The sequence below is a fragment of the Onychostoma macrolepis genome, chromosome 05 (assembly GCF_012432095.1).
Source record: "Onychostoma macrolepis isolate SWU-2019 chromosome 05, ASM1243209v1, whole genome shotgun sequence".
In the NCBI taxonomy this organism is placed as follows: domain Eukaryota; kingdom Metazoa; phylum Chordata; class Actinopteri; order Cypriniformes; family Cyprinidae; genus Onychostoma; species Onychostoma macrolepis.
The window spans coordinates 33,482,621-33,508,650 of NC_081159.1; the positions used below are offsets into that span (position 1 = coordinate 33,482,621).

Here is a 26,030-nt window from a genome sequence, read left to right on the forward strand (position 1 = left end):
CTACTTTATTCGTATCTTACCTTTAGTACAGAAAATTAAGCAAATAGGAATATGCATTATAAATGAAATTATAATTTTAAACAATTATATACTGAAATAACTTCATTTGTCATTTTAAATGCTTAAGTGTATGTTACAGTGTGCACATTACATGTGAAATACTTTTATTATTTTGTTTAGAATAGTATACATACAATAAATCCAATTTGATTGAATACAAAAAGAGCATATCACAAGGTTAGTGTTGTCTGATTACACAACTGACAACATCATCATCATGATCTTTCATCCTTGTCTCTGCCTTTCTTCAAAATACATTGTCAAAACTTCTCTGCTTTACAGTTTCTATAAAACATGGACTTTTTTTATATTCTTTTTTTTTTTTTTGAGACCACAGTATCTTTTTTTCATACATTTCTGTTAACCAAGTAATTAGGAGATTTGAAAATATATAAAAATGTATCTACAAAATAGAGAAAACAGCTTGAAGCAACATTTGAATTATTCAAGAACATTGACCTTTAAACTATCTTCAAACCGCTGGACTTTTACTTTTACTCCAAACATTTGTACAAATTGATTTTTACTCTTTATGGACTTACAGAAGTACAGATTTGTATGACAATGACAAAACAAGACAATATGGAATAAATAAATGTTTTTGTCATTTTTTGAAACTGCTTATTTTTTTTCTTATCATGCGGATTTGTAGATCATTTATAAATCACTCCAATTGTGAACAAAATATTTCCAATCATGATAAAGTAATAACAGACACTAAGACCTTGAGTTCCACGTGAAGGGAATTAAGTCAATTTAAACTGAGACATGCTTGCACAGTCTGTATTTACATCGACAGTAGGAGCCTGCTGAGTTTCCCAGGTTTATCCTAAGGCATGTTTCAGTTTTCCTTGCAAATATAGAAAAAGAAAAAAAAATCTCTGATATAAATCCTTAGCAGCAGCATTTTACACAAAGCTTAATACTTACAAATCTGTATTATCAGGATTAACGGCACCTTGATTTCCAAGCATCATTGTGTGTTTCTAGGTATACTGACACTCGGTCACAATTAATAAGCAAGAAGTTGCTAGTTATTGCATGATGGCCAGTAATGGATCAGTCTTATCTCATTCAATTTGCCTGTTACTTCTGTTGTCGAATATCATTGACCTCCTTTGTGGCTGGTAAAAGCAACTGGTTGAAGTCTCAAGCCTTTGTCCACTCTTTGGCAAAGTCATTTTATTACGCAAGGTTACCCCCTCAGTAGTTTTGAGGTTTTCCGCTAGTTCATTTGAATAGACGTCAAATGGTGATGCTTCAGCTTTAATAGGAGATAGGACTAGTTTACCATCATCCCCTACTGGAGGGTAGTCCATGATTGGAAATGGAGGGCTGAACAGGATGAGACTTTGAGGTCTTGGACGATTTCTGAAGGACGATCTCTGAAGAAGCGATGAGCGCTCAGGTCTAGGACGATCCATAAATGTGTCCCCATTTGCAGATCGCTTCCTTCTCAACACTGGAAGGTCTGGAATGGAGGTTGGCTTGTAATTCTCGTTGCATGTTGCATTGCTCATGGGAATCTGTCTTTGGACCGCTGATGGTGGTTCACTGCTTGACACATCCTCCCTGTGGTCTCTGACTTTCTGGAGGGGAAGTGCAGAACCCGCTTTTCCCAACTTGCTCTTAGCAGGTTTCTTTTCAGATGTACTTTTACTGACTTGATCAGTGCTCCCCTCAGGTAGAGCATGAGGTATGTGGCTATACTGAATTTTTGGTGGAATAACAGGAACAGCTTTAGCTTTGCAAGTTTTGATCATGAATGCAGTACGGACTGATGACACACTAACTGGTGCCGAGTTGCGTCGCACAGGGGCCTTGGAGCCACTGAGGAATAGCTCCAACTCTAGAGATGAGCTACCATGCTTGGCTTCAGGTGTCAACCATTCCTGTGCATTTGAATGTTTTGCACTTTTCAGATACTGACTATTTGAAATGTCTCTGACACCTTGGTGTCCTAAATCAAGGTTAAGGGAGCATGGCCTGAGTTTGGGTTTAATGTTTTCGTGACTTCTCTCCACGATGCAGGACTCATGGGATGTTTGTCGATGAAACCTCTGAGAAGGAGAAGAGCATTTCTGTTTTGCTTTGCTCATGTTTTGCAGTCCAGTAGTATCATCTGGATCGGTGAATGTCTTCAATATCTTAACCTGTGGAATCTCCAGTTTGCTGTTGTCTTTGTCTCCCATCCACTTGAGGTTATCACTGTCAAAATGCTCTGTTATCTGTGCAAAACAAGCTACATCTGTGCCTGCATTTTTGTTTCCTGTTGGGAAGTCAGAGTTTCCAAGTTCACAGGCAGCTGTCACAGCAGCCTCTGTTTGAGATGATGTAATGTCATTAAGCACAGCTGGTTCTTTAGCTTCAACCTTCTTGCTTTTGGGCAAGTCATTCACTTTTGGATTGTCAAGAACTTGGTTGTGAATTGCTAGACATGGCATGGTCTCTCTTGGTATAGGTAAGTGATCCTCAAGTTTTGGTGAGTGTAAAGGACTAGTTACCCACTGCTTGGCGGAACACAAGTCCTCCCATGGTTCAACCTGATCCAAACCACCCAAATGACTCCCCCATGTGTCTCCATCATCTTGATAAAAACTTTCCAGTGTGTGGTGATGTTCATTCGGACAAGTTGAGAGTCTTTCTAAACTTCCCTTGATTCTTCCTGCTAAGTCAAGTTTCTGGGGTTTATCACTAACCTCATTTTCTTTTTCACAAATTTCCTTTGATACTAATGGTTCTTTTGTGTCCGCGTGACGAGATGTGAGAACATCCGATTTTGTATAGCTGCTTGAATTATCTGACAAGTCACTTTTGGAAGTGTTGTCTTTCTTACCAGGATCTGTTCTTAGTTCCTCTTCGCTGTATGGCTCTGCATCTTGGAGAATATCTGTTTCCTTTAGGTGTAGAAATGGGGAAAGTTCTAGATTGGTTGTTATTATGGTTTGCAACCCTAGGCTCTTGTGGTCTGTCCTGTCAACATCATTATCCAAGTAATTCCAGCTACCATCACATGACAACAATCTTTCAGGGAAATGCTTCATCACAGAATTAAATGTAGTAGCACCAGAATGATCAAACATTACATTTTTGGTAAGATCTATAAAGAGTCCCTTTGATGCTGCAGTGTTGGTAGGCAAACTGCTTCTTCTCTGTGCTTGGGCACTTAGCTTGCAAGTGTCCTCATTTCCAGTAATCTTGGTGAAGCTAGGCTTCACCTGTTCATCTGGCATGTTTGTTTCAGCCTCAGTGACCGAAACTTTTTGATGCATGCCAGATGATGGCACCTTTTTGATTAGTTCCTGTGAAACACAAAGAAAGAACCAAAATGAGAAAAAAGTGGGGTCTGGTTACAGACATTTGTTCCAATAATATTTCCAAGGTCAAAATGATGTCTCTTCAAGACAGTAGTTTAAGTAGTTTCATAAATTCAGAATGTATTCATATTAGGAGCGAATGGACTTGAATAGAATATATGTCACTATTTCATATTTTTTCTTGGGAGTTAGTAATAGTACAATGGTTCTTAACTTTCAAGGCCATTTCAATGTAATATACATTTTAAAAGCGGGTGGTGGGTGGCACAATGGACAACGAAGGGGCTATATACATCTATATATATATATATATATATGTGTGTGTGTGTGTGTGTGTGTGTGTGTGTGTGACCCTGGACCACAAAATCAGTCTTAAAGGGATAGTTCACCCAAAAATTTAAATTCTGTCATCTTTACTCGCCCTCAAGTTGTTCCAAACCTGTATGAATGTATTTGTTCTGCTGAACACAAAGGAAGATATTCTGAAGAATGTGGGAAACAAAGCAGTTCTGGGGCACCATTGACTTCCATAGTATTTTTTTCCCTACTATGGAAGTCAATGGTACCCCAAAACATTCTGGTTACAAACTTTCTTCAAAATATCTTCCTTTGTGTTCTGCAGAATGAAGACATTCATACAGGTTTGGAACTACTTGACAGTGAGTAAACAATGATAGAATTTTCATTTTTGGGTGAACTATCCCTTTAAGTCGATGGGTCAAAATTATCGATTTTTCATTTATGCCAAAAATCATTAGTATATCAAGTAAAGATCATATTCAATGAAGATATTTTGTACATTTACTACTGTAAATATATAAAAACGTCGTTTTTGATTAGTAATATGCATTGCTGAGAATTCATTTGGACAATTTTAAAGGCAATTTTCTCAATATTTAGATTTTTTTGCACCCTCAGATTCCAGATTTTCAAATAGTTGTATCTTGGCCAAATATTGTCCTATCCTAACAAACCAATGGAAAGCTTACTTATTCAGCTTTCAGATGTTGTATAAATCTCAATTTCGAAAAATTGACACTTAAGACTGGTTTTGTGGTCCAGGGTCATATATATATATATATATATATATATATATATATATATATATATATATATATATATATATATATACACACACATATGGGCAATTCTACAGAATTGTTGCCAACTACTGTCCCACAACCAAAAAATACATTTTAAGCAATTAAGTATTCAAATCTTAGATGTTTATTAAGATCCTTCTATTATCTATTGAAACCCACAATAATATTTAAAATATTGGTAAGCTTAATATATATAAAATGATCATTTTTGGGTACTTTCAATTGGGAGGTGGCTGTCCCGAACCCTAACCCCTAAATTTCAACTTATAAAAATGATATTGAATTAAAAAAAAAAAAAAAAAATCCATTGTTGTTTTTAAAAGTATCCTTTTGTAAAATCTTTGTAAATTATGAAATTTTATGTAAAAAAAAAAAAAAAGTCCCACATTTTTCATGTCACTACCGAAACAGTGTATGTTTTAGTCTATTGGCCGAGACTGATTTGAACTAAACCCATACATTTATGATCAGGAAATATTCCTGTGTCCCCTCTCTCATAGCTACAAGGTGTGAGTAGATAGGATAGTTAAATGTGTTCAAATGTCTAAAAAATGTGTGTGTGACTTTAAAGAACATCACTACCAAACACCTTTTTTCTGCACACGTTTTTGGGAGTTATTCCATAACATTTAGTTTTTATATGTATACCACTGTTCAGAACTGTGCTAGCTAGCCATGTGTTGATTAGCATCTTTGAGCTAGGTTCAAATGTATACTGAATTATCAACTAAGATGTTATGATATTTTTTGGTTCAATGCATATTCAAACTAATGAATCCTTAACTTTGAAAAACTGTTTTCAAAATACAACAAATCTCATAAATTACAGTTGAAATATTGTTAAAATTTGTTTTGGATTGTTATGGATTTACCTCTGAATAAAATAGCAAAAATATATATATATTTACAATCTAGATGTAAGCAAAATCGTAATAGGTCAATATGACCCTTCTATTAAAATTATTATTACTGTTTCAGTAGTGACAATAGAAATGTGTACCTTGTATATTATATAATTTGCTAATTTTTTGGCAAAACTTTTTCAAGACGTTTCCAACTGACTTTGGACCAATTCTGTAGAATGGCCCATATATATCTATATCTATATCTATATATATATCATATTTTATTTTGGGATTTTGTAATAGTACAGTGGTTCTTAACTTTCAAGGACCTTGTTTGGCCATTGTGCCACCCACCCCCAACTTTTGATGCAATATACATTTTAATATATTCAATTTTAAGTCATCCTGCGGCCCCCCTTGGACATTTTCTGAGGCTTCCAAGTGGGTCCTATTGGGAACCATTGTACTACTATAGTATTTCAATCTTATTAAAAATACAGGGGCAAAATTCCATGTGTTTTACCAATTCAAATCATACCAGTTTGTCCAATTTTTCCATATCTTGTTGCGTTGATGTAGTTTCCAGTTCTTCCTTAATTTTTGTAGTCTCAGATGACGCCTGAGGTTCAAAATTCTCCACACTGGCTATCAGCTCTCTCACTTCTGCATCCTTGCCTGAGAGGATTCAGAGAAATCAATATAATATTATCAGTTAGGGTAGTAGAATTAAAGGTGTAGTGTGTGATTTCTGCAGCAGTAGCATCACCAGACAGATATTTGCAAAAATAATGTGATTCCCGAACACAATCTGCTATTACTGAGAAATCTAGTCCCTGCTCAAACACACATACCACTGGTTGATTTAAAACAAAGCAATGTCTGAAAGCACAACCTTACACACTTCACCTTTACATTATTTCTTCAAAAATGTAGTTTTGAAATATCTTCTACTTTATGTGATTCCTCAGTAAATCTGATAATATATGATAATTAAAGAGTATGTCAGTGATTAACTTTGTTTTTTTTAAATGTATCATTGACATTTAATTAATCAACTTGCAAATGCAAATTTGATTTGAATTATTTTCTATTTTATGCGATTGCTCAGTAAATCTGATAATATGATAATGAAAGAGTATGGCAGTGATTAACTTTGTTTTTTTCAAAATAAAAAGATTTAAAATAATTCTCACTAAATGAAAATATACTTTCATGTTCACACACACACACACACGCACACACTACAATCGTCATACTCTTTGTTGTCCCCAGAGTGAGCACGTCTGTAGTATTTCTTTCCCCAGCCTGATCCTCATTTTCCACGGGGAAAGAGCTGCTGTTGCTATAGATACTGCATCCGCTGCCTCCACTGCTGTCACTGAGCGGGTTCTCTCTGTACCCAGTACTGCTGTTGTGACCTGCTAGTCCAGTCTCCCAGTCTGTGAACGTAAAGTTCCCACTGCCGCCACTGCTGGGGACTCGCAATCCAGCAGTGCCAATACTTTCACTGCGATGGGGTTCCAGAGGTCCAGCCTCCTTAGTGGGCTTAAAGAGTCCCCCCAAACCCCTGTCCCGCTCTTTCCCTGGTGCCCTGCAGGGGGTGCTGTTAGAGTTAATAACTGCAGACACACGCAAAGGTACAGACACTGCGAAGGGTTCAGAAATGTTGAGAGCCTTCCGTTGGTGCCGCGGCGATGACTCCAGTGGAAACAGGCTGCCTGGAAAAGACGGTCTAGATCCATTACTGGCAGATCCAGAATATAACATCCGACGGTTTTTGGGAGATGTGGGCTGGCAGCCGCTGCGGTCATCACCTTTGAAAACTTTCAGCTGTTCCGGAAGAGTTTTCTGCAGTTGGGATAAAGATGGAGATGAAGAGGAGGCATTTGATGCTCCTTCTCTTTTCTCATTTAGGGATCCTCCGGATGCAGTATGAGGATCTAAGTCCCATTTTTGATCCGTCTTGTTCAGATTGTAGTCGATATCTGAGCCCAGGGTTCGGGATTTTAGAACTGGGACAAAGATGCCATTGCTTCCTTCTGTTGGTGCTTTGTCCTCATCTGAATGGGAATGAAAAAGAGAAAACTGGTGGTGACACCTAAAAGGCACAAATTAACAGCGGCCCAAAAAGTATTTTCACTCTTTAGTGAAAATTTATGAATGTGTTTGTGATATAACACAATATTAAACCATTACTAAGCCATTATTTAATGTGATAAATTATACCTTCCATGAACTTTGAGTTGATACATTCACTTTTTTTTTTTTTTTTAATTGCAGTACTGCAGAAACTAATCTAACAAGCGGAATAAGTCTCCTGTCATGATCCTTTTTCAGTAATACATTTTGTATACATTCTGTAATTAATTTTTGCCCATAGGCCATGTGTCAGGCTGATATCTTAATTTGTTAATGTAGCTGCGTTTGTTTTCTTTTTTTCTTTTATAAGAATTAATTTATTGTTTCTTAATATGTAATGTATCTATATATAAATATATACTTGTATAAATGTATTATATATTAAAATCTTTTTAGGAAAAAAAGAAAGAGAAAAAGCTCCAACTGCAAAGTGACAGCATAGTAAAGTAAGTATACTGTAGATATGGAGATCTAGCCCCACCTGCTGCCTGAAAGGAACAGAGAGAGTCCATGCTTTTGGATGGCCGTATAGCAGGTTTTTCTGTTTAAGAGAGAAAACAAACATAAAACATTAAACTTGTCATACTATTTGTTATTCTTCTTTACTCTGCACTGAAACAAAAAAGATACTTTGGACTAAATTAAAAGAAAAATACTGTAATGTGTTACAGTAAAATGTATTAGTATTAGTCAAATTTTGATTTAATGTTAATAAAAGATATTTCTTTTCCCAATGCTAAAAACATTCATACAAAGTAAAAAGATTATCTACTGTAAATAATACCATATTTAATCAATTTCTTTAGACATAAGCCGAAATGTTACTTTATTTTTCTTTTAACTTACTGTAATTCATCATTATTCTGGTGATGCCTTTTTAAAATATGCATCATATTTTCTGACTCTAGCAACAATTTTAAGCATTCAGTGTTTTACCTTCTGCAATATTCATTCTCTAGGTGAAAATATGGTTTTAACTTCATGATGCTTTGGCCATCTGTAGGGCTTTCATTAGACATCAAGAGCAACGTTGTGCTATTATTGTTGCTCTGATGTCTGATGTACAGTAGGTGGCCCGAAATGTCACGATGTGGCATTTTATTTCTGGCTGCACCTCCTCATTTGTGTCTTCCCTTTTTTGGGAACTTGTGTTTCTAGACACTAGAACAGGGCTATTCAATTAACTTCATTTGAGGGCCGGATTATCGAATTGAACATTTGAAGGGGGCCAAGGGGGTGGGGGGCTGTCCCGATCTTTTTCTGGGGGGCCTATAAAATTGGAAATTAAATTTATATGCATATTCAGCAGTAAAATTAACTAATATTACCAACAGTAACATCTATAAAAACTGTAATGAATTAAAAAAATGTGACTAAACGCATATTAATATATTTGTGTTGTCAAATTTTCAAACTGAACTTCCAAATTAATATAGAAACAACATAAAGATGGTATATTTTACATATGTGTTTAATGGAATCTTTTTATAGCCTATTATTAATGAAGAAGTATCATTGATACAAATAATGTTACTGTCGTCTCTACTAAATCCATTTTTTCCTTTAATTTTAGCCATTAATTATAGCCATTTAATATTACAGTATAATTGAAATGTTATATTATTTTTTAACATTTAATAGGCTTTGAAAAATATAACAACTTTTTATAAGTGAACTTAAAACAATCTTCACATAAACTATAAATTGTATGCATAAGCTATATTGATTATTCTTTATTCAAGCTACAAAATTTAATCAGCAAGCAGAGCAGTCAAGTGATTTCTCTTTTTCTTTAGTTCTTTGATTCACATCAATCACAGACTGCAGCAGGTTTCACTTTAAAAGCAGCTGTTTCTTTAATAAAACCTGATGCACATGATGCGGATGTGACACGTATCCAATTTTCTCCAAACTCTTAACTAATTTAAGACTGTGTTTATGAGGTAACTCGCCAAAACCACGCATTTCTACATCAGTGTGTGGTTTTGTCCATTGAAGCGCTGGCGCGCTTGTCTGAAGCAGATCAGTCTATGAATACAGCCAAACGCGCAGATTTTCAAACTATACTTCCTGCTTTGATAAAAATCTGTCTTTAAACTTGTTTAAACTAACCTTAGAATTGTGGATATCGCATAACTCCCTCATAATCGCTCGTCAAAACTGCCATCTATTGATGTTGCAGTCTCCAGTAGATTGTTGTTATTGCGTCTCTCCCTTTTCTTTTTGGCTGGCCCGGGCTAGTGTTGCCACCTTGTGGACAAACTAATTAGTGCAAGAACAATTCAAGGCGAATGTGCAACCTGCGCACTCTTCCTCGGGCCGGATGAAGATGATTGGCGGCCAATTGAATAACCCTGCACTAGAAAGTTCCTTTCTTTCTCTGTCTCTGTCTCTTTCTTACCTGAGGGATTTTGGGCTCTCATAAACACACTCCCGTTGCGACTCAGTTTCCCTTTAGAGTCGATGACAGATCGTCCAAGACTGAAGATGGACTTCCACTTCTTAGATTTTCCTGAGAATTTTCTTCTGTATTGTGAGAAGGTTAATGAATGTTTGACAGTGTAATGAAAATGTTAAAATGTAAAAAATTAAATAAAATGAAAAATGTTTTAGATCTGTTGTTTTCTGGGTCAAGCAATACTGGATTCAATATTGAGTGTGTGTGCATAAATCACACCTGCTGTCAGACAGATCTATTACTGTATGATACATTGCAGCAGTGCTGGTATCTGGAAGGCTGTTCTCTCTTTGCCTCTCTCTCATTGCTGGGTGGTTGGGACTGAGAGAGCGAGCCTGCGCCTCTTCGAGACTCATGAGCTTCATGGGGCCACACTGCGTGCTGGCAGGCAAGGTGGCATACTTCTCCCCACAGGCCATGCTTGGGCCTACAAAACCATAAAAACCAGATTGATATAACTTGTCTTGAGAGTAACATACATTGCATCACTAAAAGAGGCCAAAACCTCATTCTATCCGTTTATGAAGAATTCAGATGCAAAAGCCTCTAAGTGCCGTTTGAAATTTTCTTCTAAAATTAGCATTTTTCTCAGGCTCCTATGTTTACATTCAGCTATTTCACCTTAATGGCCATGAAAAGAACCTATTCATTGCCATTAAAGTGAAATTACTGAACCTACATTACAAATATAACATTTCAAATGGCACTTGGAGGCTTTTGCATCTGAACTCTTCATTTATAAATGATTGAACAAGTAATGACGTACGTTTCTTAATGTATTTTCATTCAGTGCAATTTTAGTATTGATCATATACTTTATATACTTTTTAAATGAATATTATTTTTGAATATTATGTGTCTTAATTTTAATTTTAGTTAGACTTTTTGTAATTTTGTTGTGTATTTGTCTTTTTACTATTTAGGTTCAGTTTATATTTATTTATTTGTTTTACAACCGCATTTCCAGAAAAGTTGGGACATTTTGCAATCAAAACTAAAATCTGTGATTTGTTCATTCTCTTTAACCTCTGTTTAACTAACAAAAAAAATCAAATAAACGATCTCCACTGACCAACTTAATTGTATTTTGTAAATACTTTATGATTTTAATGGCAACAGCACACTCCAAAAAAAGTTGGGACAGAGGCATGTTTACAGGTGTGTCAACTTTCCTTTTAATTACAGTTTTTAATCACTTTTGACCTGCTAATTTGCAAGTGGAATATTTGCCCAGTTTTGCTTGATACAAGACTTCAGCTGCTCAACAGTCTGTGGTCGTCGCTGTCTCATTCTCTTTTTCATGACTTACCATATATTTTCAATAGCAGACAGATCTGGACTAGGCAGGCCAGTCAAGTGCATTCACTCTGTGTCTACGAAACCACACTGTTGTTGCATTTGCAGAATGAACCTTGGCATTGTCTCGCTGTAATAACCATGGACTTTCCAGGAAAAGATTTTGATGGCAGCATATGTCTCTGTACAGTCCCTATATGCCTGTACCAATGGTACCTTCACACATATGCAAGTAATCCATGCTGTGGACACTAATGTTCAGGGGCTGCTATGACAGATGTTGGCTTGTGCACCTTATAAAAGTCTGGATGGTACCTGTCTTTGATATGTAGAACACAATGGTGACCAGAGCACACATTTCCACTGGCTTTCAGACCATCTGAGATGAGTTTGGGCCCAGAGAACTTGACAGCTTCTCTGGATAGAATTGATGTACGGCTTTCTCCTTCCCTAACAGAGATGGACTGTGTTAAGTGGCAATGGTTTTCTGAAGTACTCCTGAGCCCACGTGGCTATATTTAACACAGTAGTATAATGGGTTTTTTATGCACTGCCATCTGAGGGTTTGAAGGTTGCGCACATTCAGCAGAGGTTTCCTGCCTTTCCCTATATGGACTGAGATTTTGTCAGATTCCCTACAGTACGGTAGATGGTGAAAGACCTCAATCCTTTGCAATCTTGCATTGAGAAATATTTTTCAATGGTTCTCATTAAGTTTGGCACAAAGTGCTAAGCCACAACCCAGCTTTGCTTGCGAAGACTGAGATTTTAGTGGATGCCTGTTTTTTACCCAATCATGATACCCTCACCTATTACCAATTCACCTGCTTACTGCGGAATGTTTCAAAACAGTTTAACTTGAAAATTCTATAATCTGTTCACTTTTGTTTTGACTCTGTCCCAACTTACCCTCACCTATTACCAATTCATCCGCTTACTGAGGTATGTTTTAAAACAGTTTAACTTGAATATTCTATAATCTTTTCACTTTTGTTTTGACTCTGTCCCAACTGTTTTTTTGAAAATTGTTACTTTGTAATTTTACTACAAAGTAGTGTTACTTTGTAACTTTACCAGTTAAATACAGTAAATGTGAAAGAAAATGAACAAATCGGTTTCTTGGTTTTATTCTTGTTCTTACAAAAATGTAACTAATTTGTGAATATTATTTTAAAAACGTTTTTTTTAATAGCTTTAGTCAAGTCAAGTCAAGTCACCTTTATTTATACAGCGCTTTTAACAATACAGATTGTGTCAAAGCACTTAACAGTATTAAAATGGAGGATAGAGTGTCAGTAATGTATAATGATAAGATTAAACACTCAATTTTCAGTTAAAGGCATTTCATTATTGAATTCAGAGATGTCATTGTCTAGCTCAGTTTAGTTTAAATAGTATCTGTGCAATCAAATCGGCGATAATCGCTAGAAATTAAGTGTCCCCAACTGAGCAAGCCAGAGGCGACAGCGGCAAGGAACCAAAACTCCCTCTGAGACAGAATGGAGAAAAAAACCTTGGGAGACACCAGGCTCAGTCGGGGGGCCAGTTCTCCTCTGGCCAGACGAAACCCACAGTTCAAAAGTTTATATTTCTATTTTAATTTTGTTGCAATTTCTAACAATAATAGTATTATGTAGTTAGGTATTTTATTATATTTTTAGTTATTTTGTTATATTAGTATTAGTTAATGATCATAAAACTGTTTTCATTATGCAGTATCTACTCAAAATGTTCAAAACACATTGGGTAGAAATGTACTGAATACACCTTTAACACTGTGATCAACAAGTTTGCATGTGTGCGGACATTAGCTGTTTGTTTGTTTTTTTTGTATTTCTTGCCTATTGTTTTGTTGTTACATTTTTGGCTATAGATCTCATGCTATTGTATACACTCTACTCCAATTGTAAGACCCATTTCCTGACTTTATCATCACAGCTGTCACGAATAGCACAGTCAAACTCATTTTCAAGTTATTATTAATTTATGCAAAGTCCCACAGGAAAATTTCATAGTGTAGCACCTCAGAAATTTGACTTGCTTTCATATTAATATTGCATACTTCATTTCTGGTTACCACACTCCTAGGCAGATTTCTAAATAGGAACATGAGTATAAAAGCAGGGCCTAATGCAGGAGCTTTGGGAGACTGGGCTAAACCAAACACACGTCCCCTGATCAAATCATCACAAGCTGTGTAAGACTGGATGGCTTTCCACTGAGCATAAGCTACACTCTGCTCAACTGTATGCTAATTCACCTTAATGATCTTTAATTTCCAGTTACTGTATTCTGTTTTGGTTTGTACAGCATGGTTACAGAATATGCCCAGATGGTGTACATTAAAAATGAAAACTCTTCTTACTACTACGTCCCTTGTCATTCAAAAATTACAGACTTCACTTTTCAATAAAGTTTTTATGGCTAAATGAACAACATCTGGCATCTTTACCAACCGCTGAGTTTATTTAGAGATACAGTGCATTGTCTGTGTTTACTGTGACTACATTGCTCCAGTTATTTTAATGCGAGCCGTACCTTCTCTGGACTTGGATGGCTGAACATCCTGGTTGAAGATTTGCTCAGTGTGGTTGAGAATAAACTCCACAACTGACTGCTGGACCCGCACCTCCAGAAATGCTATATCACCATTGCAGGAGGGCACCTCTACCTCCTTGGAGCTATACCAAAACAAAAAGAAAGCACTTAGAAAATTATTTATGGTAGATAAAATAATACATTTTTGTGAAGAATTATACCATGTAGCATGAATGCCTTTAAAGAAAATATCCCATTCATCATCAATAATCAGCAACAGATAAGTAGAATATAAAAATTATAGAATTGTATATAATTTAACCTTTTGCAAGTTCAAAGACTTCACATACAGCATAACCAATTATATGACTAAAATCATGTTTGAGAAGAGAATTATGAAGACAATGGACAACTGGTTTATAAAATGAAAGTAAAACCATTGCAAGACTCACCGAAGTAGATTTGGAGCCCACACCAGGGCAAGATTGCGAGCATGCATGTTGGTTTGGTGACTGAGGGTAGCTAAATGTGCCAAATGTTTGGTGAGGTATTCCAGAGTTCTACAGATAGATAGATAGATAGATCGATATCAACACATCCTTTAATATTTAATCTTATTACTTCTTAGTAATTCTAAATTCACATCATTTCTTCATTTCAGGTAAGATTAGTTAATGTAGTTTCTTTGACTTAATATTTTTATTACAATATATTTCAACCAGAAATTAAGATCTTCTCACTTAGTCATTAACACTTTACAATAAAGGCAAACTTATTACCATTAGTTAATTCATTAACTAACATATACTAACAATGAACAATTTATTTTTACAGCATTCATTAGCCTTTGTTAATGTTAGTTAATAAAAATGTTAATATTCATGTTAGTTCGGTAGAAGTATTGTTCATTGTTAGTTTGTGTTAAATAATGTAACACTTTATTGTAAAGTCTCTGTATGACTTACTTTTTTCTGTGGAAAACAGGAGAAAATCTGGCTAATGTACTGATCACTTTTTCCTATGCAATTACAATGAATAGAGCTTTCAAGCAAGCACCATAAAAGTAGTTAAAATGTCATTTTTTCAAGTTTTCAGTCATCAGGTAACTTTTCCTGATTAACAGACTGAAATGTAAATCATTATACAGTAATAATCTTCCCCTGCAGAACCGGATCAGACTCATTTGTGAATGATTCGTTAAGGGGTTCATTTCCCAAAAGCATCACTAGCCAACTATAAACTGTGGCGAAGATCCATTGTTTCCATCATTTTTCCTGAAATTACAGTTCCAATGGACATTTGCAAACAGCATGTGTTGTGTGGTTGAAACTAGAGCTCTCGACCTGTGGTTGGAAGCATAGTTTCTGATCAGCATGAACATGTGGTCTAAAATCTGTTAGTTTGTCAAGAGAATGAAAGCACAGTTTTTGAGGAGTGTGCATGTGCTCTTAATAGATAGATATATAGATACAACCCGAATTCCGGAAATGTTGGGACGTTTTTTAAATTTGAATAAAATGAAAACTAAAAGACTTTCAAATCACATGAGATTCACAATAGATCACAGAGAACATAACAAATGTTTAAACGGAGAAATTTGACACTGTTATCCACTAAATGAGCTAATTTCAAATTTGATGCCTGCTACAGGTCTCAAAAGAGTTGGCACAGGGCAACTAAGGGCTGAAAAAGCAAGACATTTTTGAAAAGATTCAGCTGGGAGAACATCTAGCAACTAATTAAGGTAATTGACATCAGGTCTGTAACATGATTAGCTATAAAAGGGATGTCTTAGAGATGCTCTCAGAAGTAAAGATGGGCAGAGGCTCTCCAATCTGTGAAAGAGTGCGTAAAAAGATTGTGGAATACTTTAAAAACAACATTCCTCAACGTCAGATTGCAAAGGCTTTGCAAATCTCATCATCTACAGTGCATGGCATCATCAAAAGATTCAGAGAAACTGGAGAAATCTCTGTGCGTAAGGGCCAAGGCCGAAGACCTTTGTTGGATGCCCATGTTCTTCGGGTCCTCAGATGACACTGCATCACTCATAGGCATGACTCTGTCATTGACATTACTAAATGGGCCCAGGAATACTTCCAGAAACCACTGTCGGTAAACACAATCCACAAGCCATCTGTGGATGCCAACTAAAGCTTTATCATGCGAAAAGGAAGCCATATGTGAGCATGGTCCAGAAGCGCTGTCGTGTCCTGTGGGCCAAGGCTCATTTAAAATGGACTGTTTCAAAGTTGAAAAGTGTTCTATGGTCAGACGTGTCCAAATTTGACATTCTTGTTGGAAATCATGGACGCCGTGTCCACTGGGCTAAAGAGGAGGGAGACCTTCCAGCGTGTTATCAGCTTTCAGTTCAAAAGCCAGCATCTCTGATGGTATGGGAGTGCATAAGTGCATGCGGTATGGGCAGCTTGCCTGTTTTGGAAGGCACTATGAATGCTGAAAGGTATATTAAAGGTTTTAGAGCAACATATGCTCCCCTCCAGACGACATCTATTTCAGGGAAGGCCTTGTGTATTTCAGCAGGACAATGCAAAACCACATACTGCAGCGATTACAACAGCATTGCTTCGTAGTAGAAGAGTCCTGGTGCTGAATTGGCCTGCCTGCTGTCCAGATCTTTCACCTATAGAGAACTTTTGGTGTATCATTGAACGAAAAATACATCAAAGACGACCATGAACTCTTCAGCAGCTGGAAACCTATATCAGGCAAGAATGGCACCACATTCCAACACCAAAACTCCAGAAACTCATAACCCCGATGCCCAGACGTCTTCAAACTGTTTTGAAAAGAAGAGGAGATGCTACACCATGGTAAACATGCCCCTGTCCCAACTATTTTGAGAGCTGTAGCAGGCATCAAATTTGAAATGAGCTCATTTTGTGCATAAAATTGTAACATTTCTCAGTTTAAACATTTGTTATGTTATCTATGTTCTATTGTGAATAAAATATTGGCTCATGTTATTTGAAATTCTTTTAGTTTTCATTTTATTCAAATTTTTAAAAAAAAACCTCCCAACATTTCCGGAATTCGGGTGATAGATAGATAGATAGATAGATAGATAGATAGATAGATAGATAGATAGATAGATAGATAGATAGATAGATAGATAGATAGATAGATAGATGCCAGGATATGCTTCAAACTTTTACCATTTGTGTTCCACGATAGAAAGTATGTCATGGGAGTGACATGGAATGGCATGTGAGTAAATAAAGAAAGATAAAAGTTTACAGAATTAAGCCACCGAAGAAAATAACCTCAGTAATGTCAGCTGTACCTCAAGTGTGAAACAGGAAGTTCTTTTATGACACTCCTGATGTTTTGGAGTTGCTCCTGCTCCTCTTTAATTGACACTGCATCCTTTGAACGAAAATACAAATGGAGGATCGTTAATTCCTGGATCCATGGGTAAATTTTTTAATGAATGTCTATGGATCACTATGGTCACTACAGATTACCTGGAAGCTAATAACTGTCTTAAATTGGTGGTTGTAGTGGTCCAGATGGAGCTAATCTTAAACTTATTTACTATTATTTGTACAACTACAGGAAACACCTCAGTTTTACTCAGAGGCTCAAACATAGCAAAAATATGCAAATTGGTGCAGATGCTGATATTTATATGACCAAAATGTAAGATGAAATTGTGATAGCTTGTAATGTAAATCAGTGAGATCTTTATAACAGTATAACAGACGACTTACATAAAATGCACATAAATATCAGTTGTTACTATATACAGTATCTAAGATATATATATGAAAAAAAAATATCCAAATAATCTGTGGGGGGATTAAAATAACTTTTTAAAAAGTAACTTTTTATTTAAAACGCTAGGCTATTGTATTATATGCAATCTGTTATTCTGCTATTCTAGTTTAGCCCATCCCTTTTTTATCTTACAAACTTACTGTAAATTTCTTGTAGAGTTCATAGGTGAGGAGAGGGTTGGGGAGCTCTCTGAAGTACAGCTTACATAAAGAGCCCACGCAGTGGATATCCTGAAGATACACTTCTTTAGTGAGGTCAGGACAGGATTCAGAGCAAAACTCCTGTCTGTATGCACACACATAGATACACACATTAACTACAAAGACATGATTGTATAAATGATTTAAGCAAGAGTTTACACAAGTTCAGGTATTATAGGAAACATTTCCCATCATGCAACACTATTGTACGTTTGATATGGTGAATCTAAAAATCAGCCCACCTGAGTTTTTGAATGTTGGATGTGATTCCTGAGAGTCTGTAGATTCCATCCACAATCCCATGTTTCTCTATGAACTCTGCACACATCTTCAGAACATAAGGAACTAGGCAAAAAAAAAAAAAAAACGGACAAATTCATGACTGGTCATTCAATAAAATTAAAAGAGCAGTTCACCCAAAATGAAACATAAGTGTAAAAAATACAATACCGTTAAAAGTATCAGAATGGAAGTTATTTATAAATTTGTAATGTGTAACTTGTTATTTGTAAATTCAAAGAAGTAGCATATATAGTCTTGTGCACTACATCCCAAGTCTTCTGATAAATAAAATAACTAAATAATAGCATCGGCAACAGTGTCATGATCTGTCAAGAGACCTGAAAACCAGTGGTGTTTGGCACCTGACACCTCTACATGCACCAAGTTTGAATATAGGGGGCATTAATGAGATTTGGGTGCGCTTTCTTCAGTTTTTCAGTGAATAATTGCAAAAATTTTGATCTCCTCACACAAAATATATTTTTGTGTGTTCCTCAGAAGGAACAAAGTCATAAGAGCTTAGAATATCATGAGCCTGAATAAATGATAAACTATTTTTTTAATTATTGTTTAATGATTCAGTAAAATTATTATATATCTACACATGTAAAAGTTCAATGATACGATCGCAACTCAGATAAAATAATTGCATGTCCATTTTGAAGTCAAAAATGCACTGTAAAATGTAATATTTTCATATTGTGCTGCAAGTGGCCTAACCCTGCCATTTTTTTCTATGTGTCCTCAGACTGAGCCAATTCATACAAATATGAATGGATATTCATATTTCATTTGGCGGCGTTCCTTCAGTATGCAGAAACAAAAAAAATTCTTAACTTTTACCTACAATATGAATCAGCCTTTGAGGCGTACGTTTCTCAAAAGCATAATTAGTGTAATAGTTAAATGTTTTGTTGCACCCTGAAACTGTAAGTACATTCGCAAACAGCATAGCAAAGTTGTAACTACAGGTCTCAGTCCGTGGTTAGATGCGTATTTTCTTGTTAGTATGAGGCGTGGACTTCATGGCGTGGAGATCATGCTCTTCAGCAAAATAAGCAAGCTTACATGAGTTCATTCTACTTCATTCTTAAAATCCATTTAAAAATAAATGCATTTCATTCTTTATATTTTAACTCTCAACAATCAGACCTGTTTTTAAAGAGTGTGCATGTGCATAAAAGCATAAAGGACCCAGGATTATGATGTAAGAGAGAACCTGCGATGAGTCAAACATCAAATACAGCAAAATGATGGGCAACGAAAAATGTAAGTATGCCATACAGTCAGATGCCATACAGCACTATCTCAGAGAAAACTGAATGAACCACATGTAAACAGGAGTAAAATGTATGCTTAAAATGATGATTAAAATATTACCAGCTTTCTGTTGTTTGTGTAAATGAACTATAATAATCCAACATTACGTCATTGTACAGAAAACACACCGAAGGTTATTATTTCATTATGTTTCGTTATGATCTGACAAACGCCCAAGAAGCATTTGGCTGAAGTAATTTATGTTTGGTATTGTTGTACTTTGCAAGTCCCAACGAATGTAAGGAGATATTTTATTTAATGCACTGAACGTGAACAGTTTGGTGTATCATCATCAGTTCCATTCCATCAGTTCCAGACTCGAACCTTTATGAAAAAGTATTTTTTATGAAAATTTAAAAAGACTGCTTTCTAACTGTGTGCAAAATTTCACAAATCCAGTTGCAACTGACTTACATTTACAGTTGGCATACAAGAAAAGGTTATATAGCGAGCCATACACAATTAATATGTATAAGATATCTCAGATTATTTGAAAGCATTTGGGGAACAGTATTGGAGTTCATAATGAAATCTGTTACTGTTGATAATAGAATCTGAGCACAGTTTGAGACAATGTTGAAAAACTCAAGAGGAGACATGTTTGACGACTGAAAAAAGAAAAGGACAATAAAAACCAACTCCCTTTACCCTAAAGGTAATACTTAAGCAAATATCAATTTTATGTACCCAGGAGCAAAAGAGAGACTTCTAACTACTTTTCTATTATATTTTTTACAGTTCCGTATCATACAGAAAGTCATCAATTGTTATATATTTTTTCAAAATATGAAACATATTTACTAAAGTCTGTGTTCTTTGTGAATTAACCTTTTAAATAATCTGTATGTACATTTCTGTTCTCTCTTTGCAACAGTAGTGTTTCATGTAGACTACAGTACTATTACACCGTCCTTCCTTTATCCTGTCAGGCCGCTTATTGTGGAGAAGGTGGGCCAGGGCAGGAAGTTAAAAAATGGTTTGTTTGTTTCAGAGGAAACCTGACACACCCAGGCCTTGCAGCTGGTATTACTTATGACACTTCCTCTTATTCTAAAAGGCCTTTGGAAAGTTCCCACCCAACTTCATCACTTCCTTGCCATACCTTCAGCCATGATGTCTTTAAGCTTTAGATTTATTTGTTATTATTTATGTTTAGGTTTAGACATAATCACAATGAGCTACCGTTTTTAAGGTATCTCACAACAGCCTATACATTGTTAACCCTTATGTTTATCACTTTAAATTACTTGCTTCTTTCTACCATGCCATGCCATGAAACTGAAGGAAACAAAGGAAAACAGACTATTTGAGTTTAGGACCTTACTGTATACGGTATACTGAACATCCATATCCATTTTCCAATCAGCTTATTTCCCTAATCAAACATGGTGATGTCAGTAGTTTCTCTGGTAGGGTTGTGTCATGACGTCACAGCATGTAAGAACCAATGAGGCTTGATGTTATCAATGCAATGTCATTTGATTTGATTTTAAAGTGAATAATCAAATACTGGCCTGTTTGTCAGATAAAGCCATTTTATCAGTTCAGAAACCACTGGAGCTGTATGGATTACTTTCTCACTGCCCTTGTGTCCTTTTTGGACCTTGAAACTTTAGACCCTATTGACTTTCACTGTATTGACTTTTCACTGTATTCCTTTAACTGAAAGATTGACACATTTGTTTTTGTTTTTTTATAAAACGGATAGTTCCGGTCCTTGATTCTGATTGGTTGAGCTGCGTTCAAACCTTTCTTTATGCCTGTGTGTTGCTCGGCAACCAATTTGTTGCAACCATAGATATGTATAGATGCCCTATTATATAATATTATAATTATATAGTATTATTATACAGGCTATTATATAATATTATAATAGCATTATATAGTGGTTCGACGCATTATATTGTGGTTTTTAATCTGCGAATCACGTGCATGCAGAACAGTAGGGTCTCTCTGTACGCATCACGGATAAACTGCGATCCGTTTAACCTCTAATATGTGACAGATCAGAGCAATCTTTCATTTACTTATTTAACATGAAATTGCCAAATTGCTACTCTATATCAAACACGTAATAAATAACAGAGTGTCATATCTATAGCCTACACATTTTTCCCAAAACGTTCTTACGACCCAGTAGCAGTTCTTCCACGGCCCAGTAGTGGGTCACAACCTGGTGGTTGGGGACCTCTGCCCTATCCAGCCTCCAGATATGTTGACGCGTCCGCCATCTTGGAACGGTCAACTTGACGTCATTCACCATAATAAATCAATGAATATTCAAAGATATACAAGCGTATAACTTGCTGTTGTAGACGCACACAGTCAATGTGCTTAAAGGTTCGCAGACCGTTCCAAAAATGCCGGATGGCTAGTATCGTGGCCCATAGAAACAGTCGCTAACGAGGCATCTACGTATATATATCCATGGTTGCAACCACAACCGTTTCTGAGGAACTACATTGTTTGGTGGAAGAATAATGTTTTTATTAATATCATTGCATTTTATTCGCTTTGTTTTATTTTGTGAAACTCGGCTTTGCGTTGTGCCTAACAACGCCCCTTAGCTGTTATAAATTCACTCTAAACCATGGCTTCTTGGGACTTATTGCTTTATTTTGTTGTTGCTGGGTTTTTCTGGGGTGGGGGGTGGGGTGGGGTGTTCCATTTTGTGTGGAACTCTGTTGAAAAGAGTATGGAAGTGTAATTCTTAGTCACAGTGGAAGTAAATTTCACCCATTTTTACTACTATCAATTATTATTTTATTACTATTATTTTCAAATTAACTGATGGTCTTTTTTTTGTTGGACTGCAAGACTTGAGCAACACATAGGAAATGATTGGAAAAAGGGGGAGGATACAGGATCAGGAAATTATGCAAGCCAAACTTGAACTCCTCTTGCCTACTTGAGCACCATATATCAGAGCATGTGCACTAAACACTAGGCCACAGCGGATACTTAATTTGATTATTTTATTGGAGATGGTCAATAAAATTTTGCTCTCATAACATGTGACTGGATTTCAGAAAGAGTGTTTCTCTTGCTTGGTAGATGTGGACATGTACAGTAAATAGAGTAGTAGTCTCAATTATAAATTACCAGGCAGCACTGAGTCATAATACATTTGCAAACTAAATGAAAGTAGGCTAATACATGTGCTTCACTATAAAAATGTATTCCTACTAATTTAAAGTAATGAAATAGCCCTCTTAGGAAAAAAACATTGGGAGAACGTTATTTTACAGTCCTGTACTGCATTTACATATTATGTACTTATTATAGCATTTACAATAACTGGGTAATAACTAGGTACTAGCCCTAAACTTACCCCTAAACCTAACCAAAATATTAGCAGCCAGCACCTCTGAACCAATAAACCATCCAGAGTCTTAGGAAGTCTACCCTTATTAATCTACCCTTATCTAAAAGCTGAAGCACAAAGCTTTCATCTAAATGTATCATAGATATTTGTATAAAAGAACTTTCATAAAGTGCTTTTCATTATCAATCAATCAACTGTAACTAGAGAGATCAGTCTTTAGTAATTGAAAATCCTTACATGCACATACAAACACAATACAGTGCATCCTTCAGCAAAACCATAACATTTTTAAAAGAAAATTAAACAAAGCAAAAAATATTAAAGAGACGTTAAAGAAAGTAGAAGAAAAAATGGGGGATTTAGGGAAAACCCAGATCATTTGCTATTCAGAAATTCTGCTTAGGACGCAGTGTAGACCTCCAACAGGATGGATGAATGAATGATTGTTTTCTGAGACGAAGACGACTGAGAAAAGCTCTCATTTTGACTTGCGTCTTCCAGTGTTTTACAGTTATTGGTAAATTCTGCTTTAGTTTACATGAATATCTCTGAAAACACTATCATATGTTTTGGATGCCAGTCTTCATATGCCAAGATTGGTTTGTTACTGGTGTCTACACATGGCTTCTTTAGCAATACCTGCAAAACTGTCTTAGAAATGCATGGAATAAGTAGGCCTTTCAGCAGGGTGAATTTATTCAAAATGTATTCTGACTTGTATTCGCTCCTGAAAGTGGTTTTGGAAACGCGGTTTGATATCTCACAATGGGGTTAATGTTCATATAATGTGTAAAAGTTGCCAGCTAGTAAACCAAAGGTGTCTCCACAAGATGTTTAAGTAATGGAGGAAAATCAATTGTTTAATTGGCTTAATTTTTTTATTTTTAAATAACTGATTAGTCACAATAAAGAATTATGTCAAATTAATAGTAATTGTTAAAAAAAAAAAAACAGTATTAGGATATTTTAAAATAATATACACTAATTTTACTTCAACACAGAAAATGAATCAAATTCTTTCTGAAAAATATTTTGAGAGCATTTATGGTAATTCTGTCTGTCACAATGATGAAAATGTAAGCAGGATCTAAAACAAAAGTCTGTTTCACAGTTAGAGGCTTCAGATGAACTCAGTTAAGTCACATGGATCTGTCAAACTACGGGTGGCATCACACTGTTTTGAGATCAGTATTGTGTTGTCTTTTGTAATGTTAAGGCTTAGGGTATGGAGTGGAAAATCTGCATAAAGATGTGATCCACATACTGTTGTGGTTAATATCCATCAAAATTCATCATCTTAACACCCTTTGGAATTTATGTTGGGAACAAATCCGCTTTGAACAAACAAATACAGATGGTTTATCAAATGACTGAATTTACTGTGATAATTATCCTCAATAACACACACTCACTTTGAGACAAACTGTTGCTTTTTAGTTGCCTTGAATGAGCTCCTTACTTTTTTGACAATATTTCATAAACAGTATATCGGCATTTACCATGAACAATATATCTTTAAAATCTAGTCCTCCCCTTTTCTCCTCCTCTTTGCCCCCTTCCTCTTCCTCTGAACATTTCCTTTGCTCTTGATTTTCTTTTAAGGCTTCATGTGTTTTTGGTAAATCAAAGCACTTCATAACTAGTCAGGCTAAGATTACATTCAGATTTATTTCCAAGTGGAGATTTATTAGACAACACCTAAGAGTTAAAGTAACACGTTTTAAGCAAGAGGATAAGCGTTCACCACAAGGTCTCAAAAGTTTGTAACATAAAGTATCTTCTGTTTCAATAGCACAAAAAACAGACACATCAACCAAGCAGCACTGGAAATGGGTGTTGGTTTATTACACGTAGCTAATGTTTACGCAGAGGCCCAGGCTGCTGCTGTGGGTTCGTAATAAAGTAAACTTATTATGACTACTGGGGTTTTGAAAGAAGGGGCAGCCGTTATATGAATGGCAAGAGGAGGAGTGAGTATGGAAAAGAGGAATTTACCGTCTTGTCCTGAATTCTGCAGATGTTCAGTCAAGTCACAGCCGAATGCATTTTCAGTTCCTTTCCTTTTGGACTTCAGCTTGGCAGCCTTATTCTTCATCAGGCTTCAGTAACTTATCCAGATCAGAGCAAATACACCTTCAAATCAACCATTGGCCCCACAACGCATGGGATGGGAAGTGGGAAATGTGGTCAAAGTAAAAAAAAAAAGAAAGAAAACCCCCAAATCAGGAAGTCCACAGTGTTAGACAAAAGAAATCATCCGCTCACATCTTGACCGAGCCACCAAAGAGCTGGTGTGGGCGAAGAATTCTGGAGCGCGGTACACGCCCAACGTCACTTCATCATCAGGGTCTCTCCTCCCTCGTTCCCTTGTACAGACCGTGAGGTGAGAGTCTGTGTAGTGTCTGACAAGAAAGGTTACGACACAAAGCCTCTGTCCTACCGAGAAGACAGTTTCCTGTTCTCTATCTATCTATCTAGCTAGCTATGCTTTTTGCTCCACGTTGTTCAGGAGGTCATCGTGCTGCTGTTGAGTGGAGGCTTGAAATGTCAGAACTTTTTGCAAAAGGGAGGGCAGAGGAGCAAGGGGAGGGGAGAGGAATAAGTGTCTGCTTTTTCTTCAGCAGTTCGGACATTACTGAACCCCTTTCACCCAACCCCCCCAACCCCGCTTTCTCTCTTCCTCCCTCCTTTTTTTTTTTCTTTTTGTGACCATGGCTCCAACAGGAAACCTGCTCTCTGCCTTCCTGAATGCTTCCAGAATACACAATTTCCTGTAAAGGGAACCTTGTTTGGAAAACAAAAACAGACCGAGAGAAGGACGTTGGGCAGAGAGAAAGGCAGAAAGAGATAGACAGAGAGGACGTGGAAAAAACTGGAGAACAGGGCAGATGAGAGAGGGGAAAACACAAGGTTCCCGTTAACCACAGCTTGTTAGCCATTTTGAATGTTTCTTCAACTGCAGGCACTTTTATGTGCAGGGGCTGATTTTTATTACAACTAACAGATTCCATTTTCTAGATTTTTATTTTTTTTAATGTCACATTAAAACACTTTTTAATATACCTTCATCATTTTATCTTTCAAATACCCTACTTATAGATTTTCTTGATTTATCTTTGTCCCAGACTTTCAGCATTAACATAAAATTCATAAGAGCCATTTCAATATTTATCGTATGAAAATCATTTTATATCAGTTTTTGACTGCTCCCATTTTGGTCAACATTTTAGCCACTTACAAGTTATTTTCAAAAGTTAGTGAAATGATTCAAAAATTTTATAAATATTATTTGTGTATAAAATTTTAGCTGCTCACAAAAAACACACAGTGTAAAAAAAAAAAAAAAAAT

At 36.0% G+C, this 26,030-nt stretch overlaps 1 protein-coding gene across 1 annotated transcript; it reads right to left on the reverse strand.

Annotated features, from left to right (window-relative positions):
• Positions 1–147: 147 nt before the first annotated feature.
• arhgap31 (Rho GTPase activating protein 31) lies at positions 148–25,207 on the reverse strand. The gene is made up of 12 exons (XM_058775104.1): positions 24,677–25,207; positions 17,997–18,099; positions 17,695–17,839; positions 17,061–17,143; positions 14,209–14,316; positions 13,757–13,899; positions 10,142–10,349; positions 9,866–9,990; positions 7,946–8,005; positions 6,582–7,385; positions 5,864–6,000; positions 148–3,362 (listed from the first exon to the last, which is right to left on the reverse strand). Exons 1-12 carry the CDS (start codon positions 24,774–24,776, stop codon positions 1,131–1,133), a joined length of 4,248 nt encoding a protein of 1,415 aa, XP_058631087.1. The 5' UTR covers positions 24,777–25,207; the 3' UTR covers positions 148–1,130.
• Between the last annotated feature and the right edge of the window lie 823 nt (positions 25,208–26,030).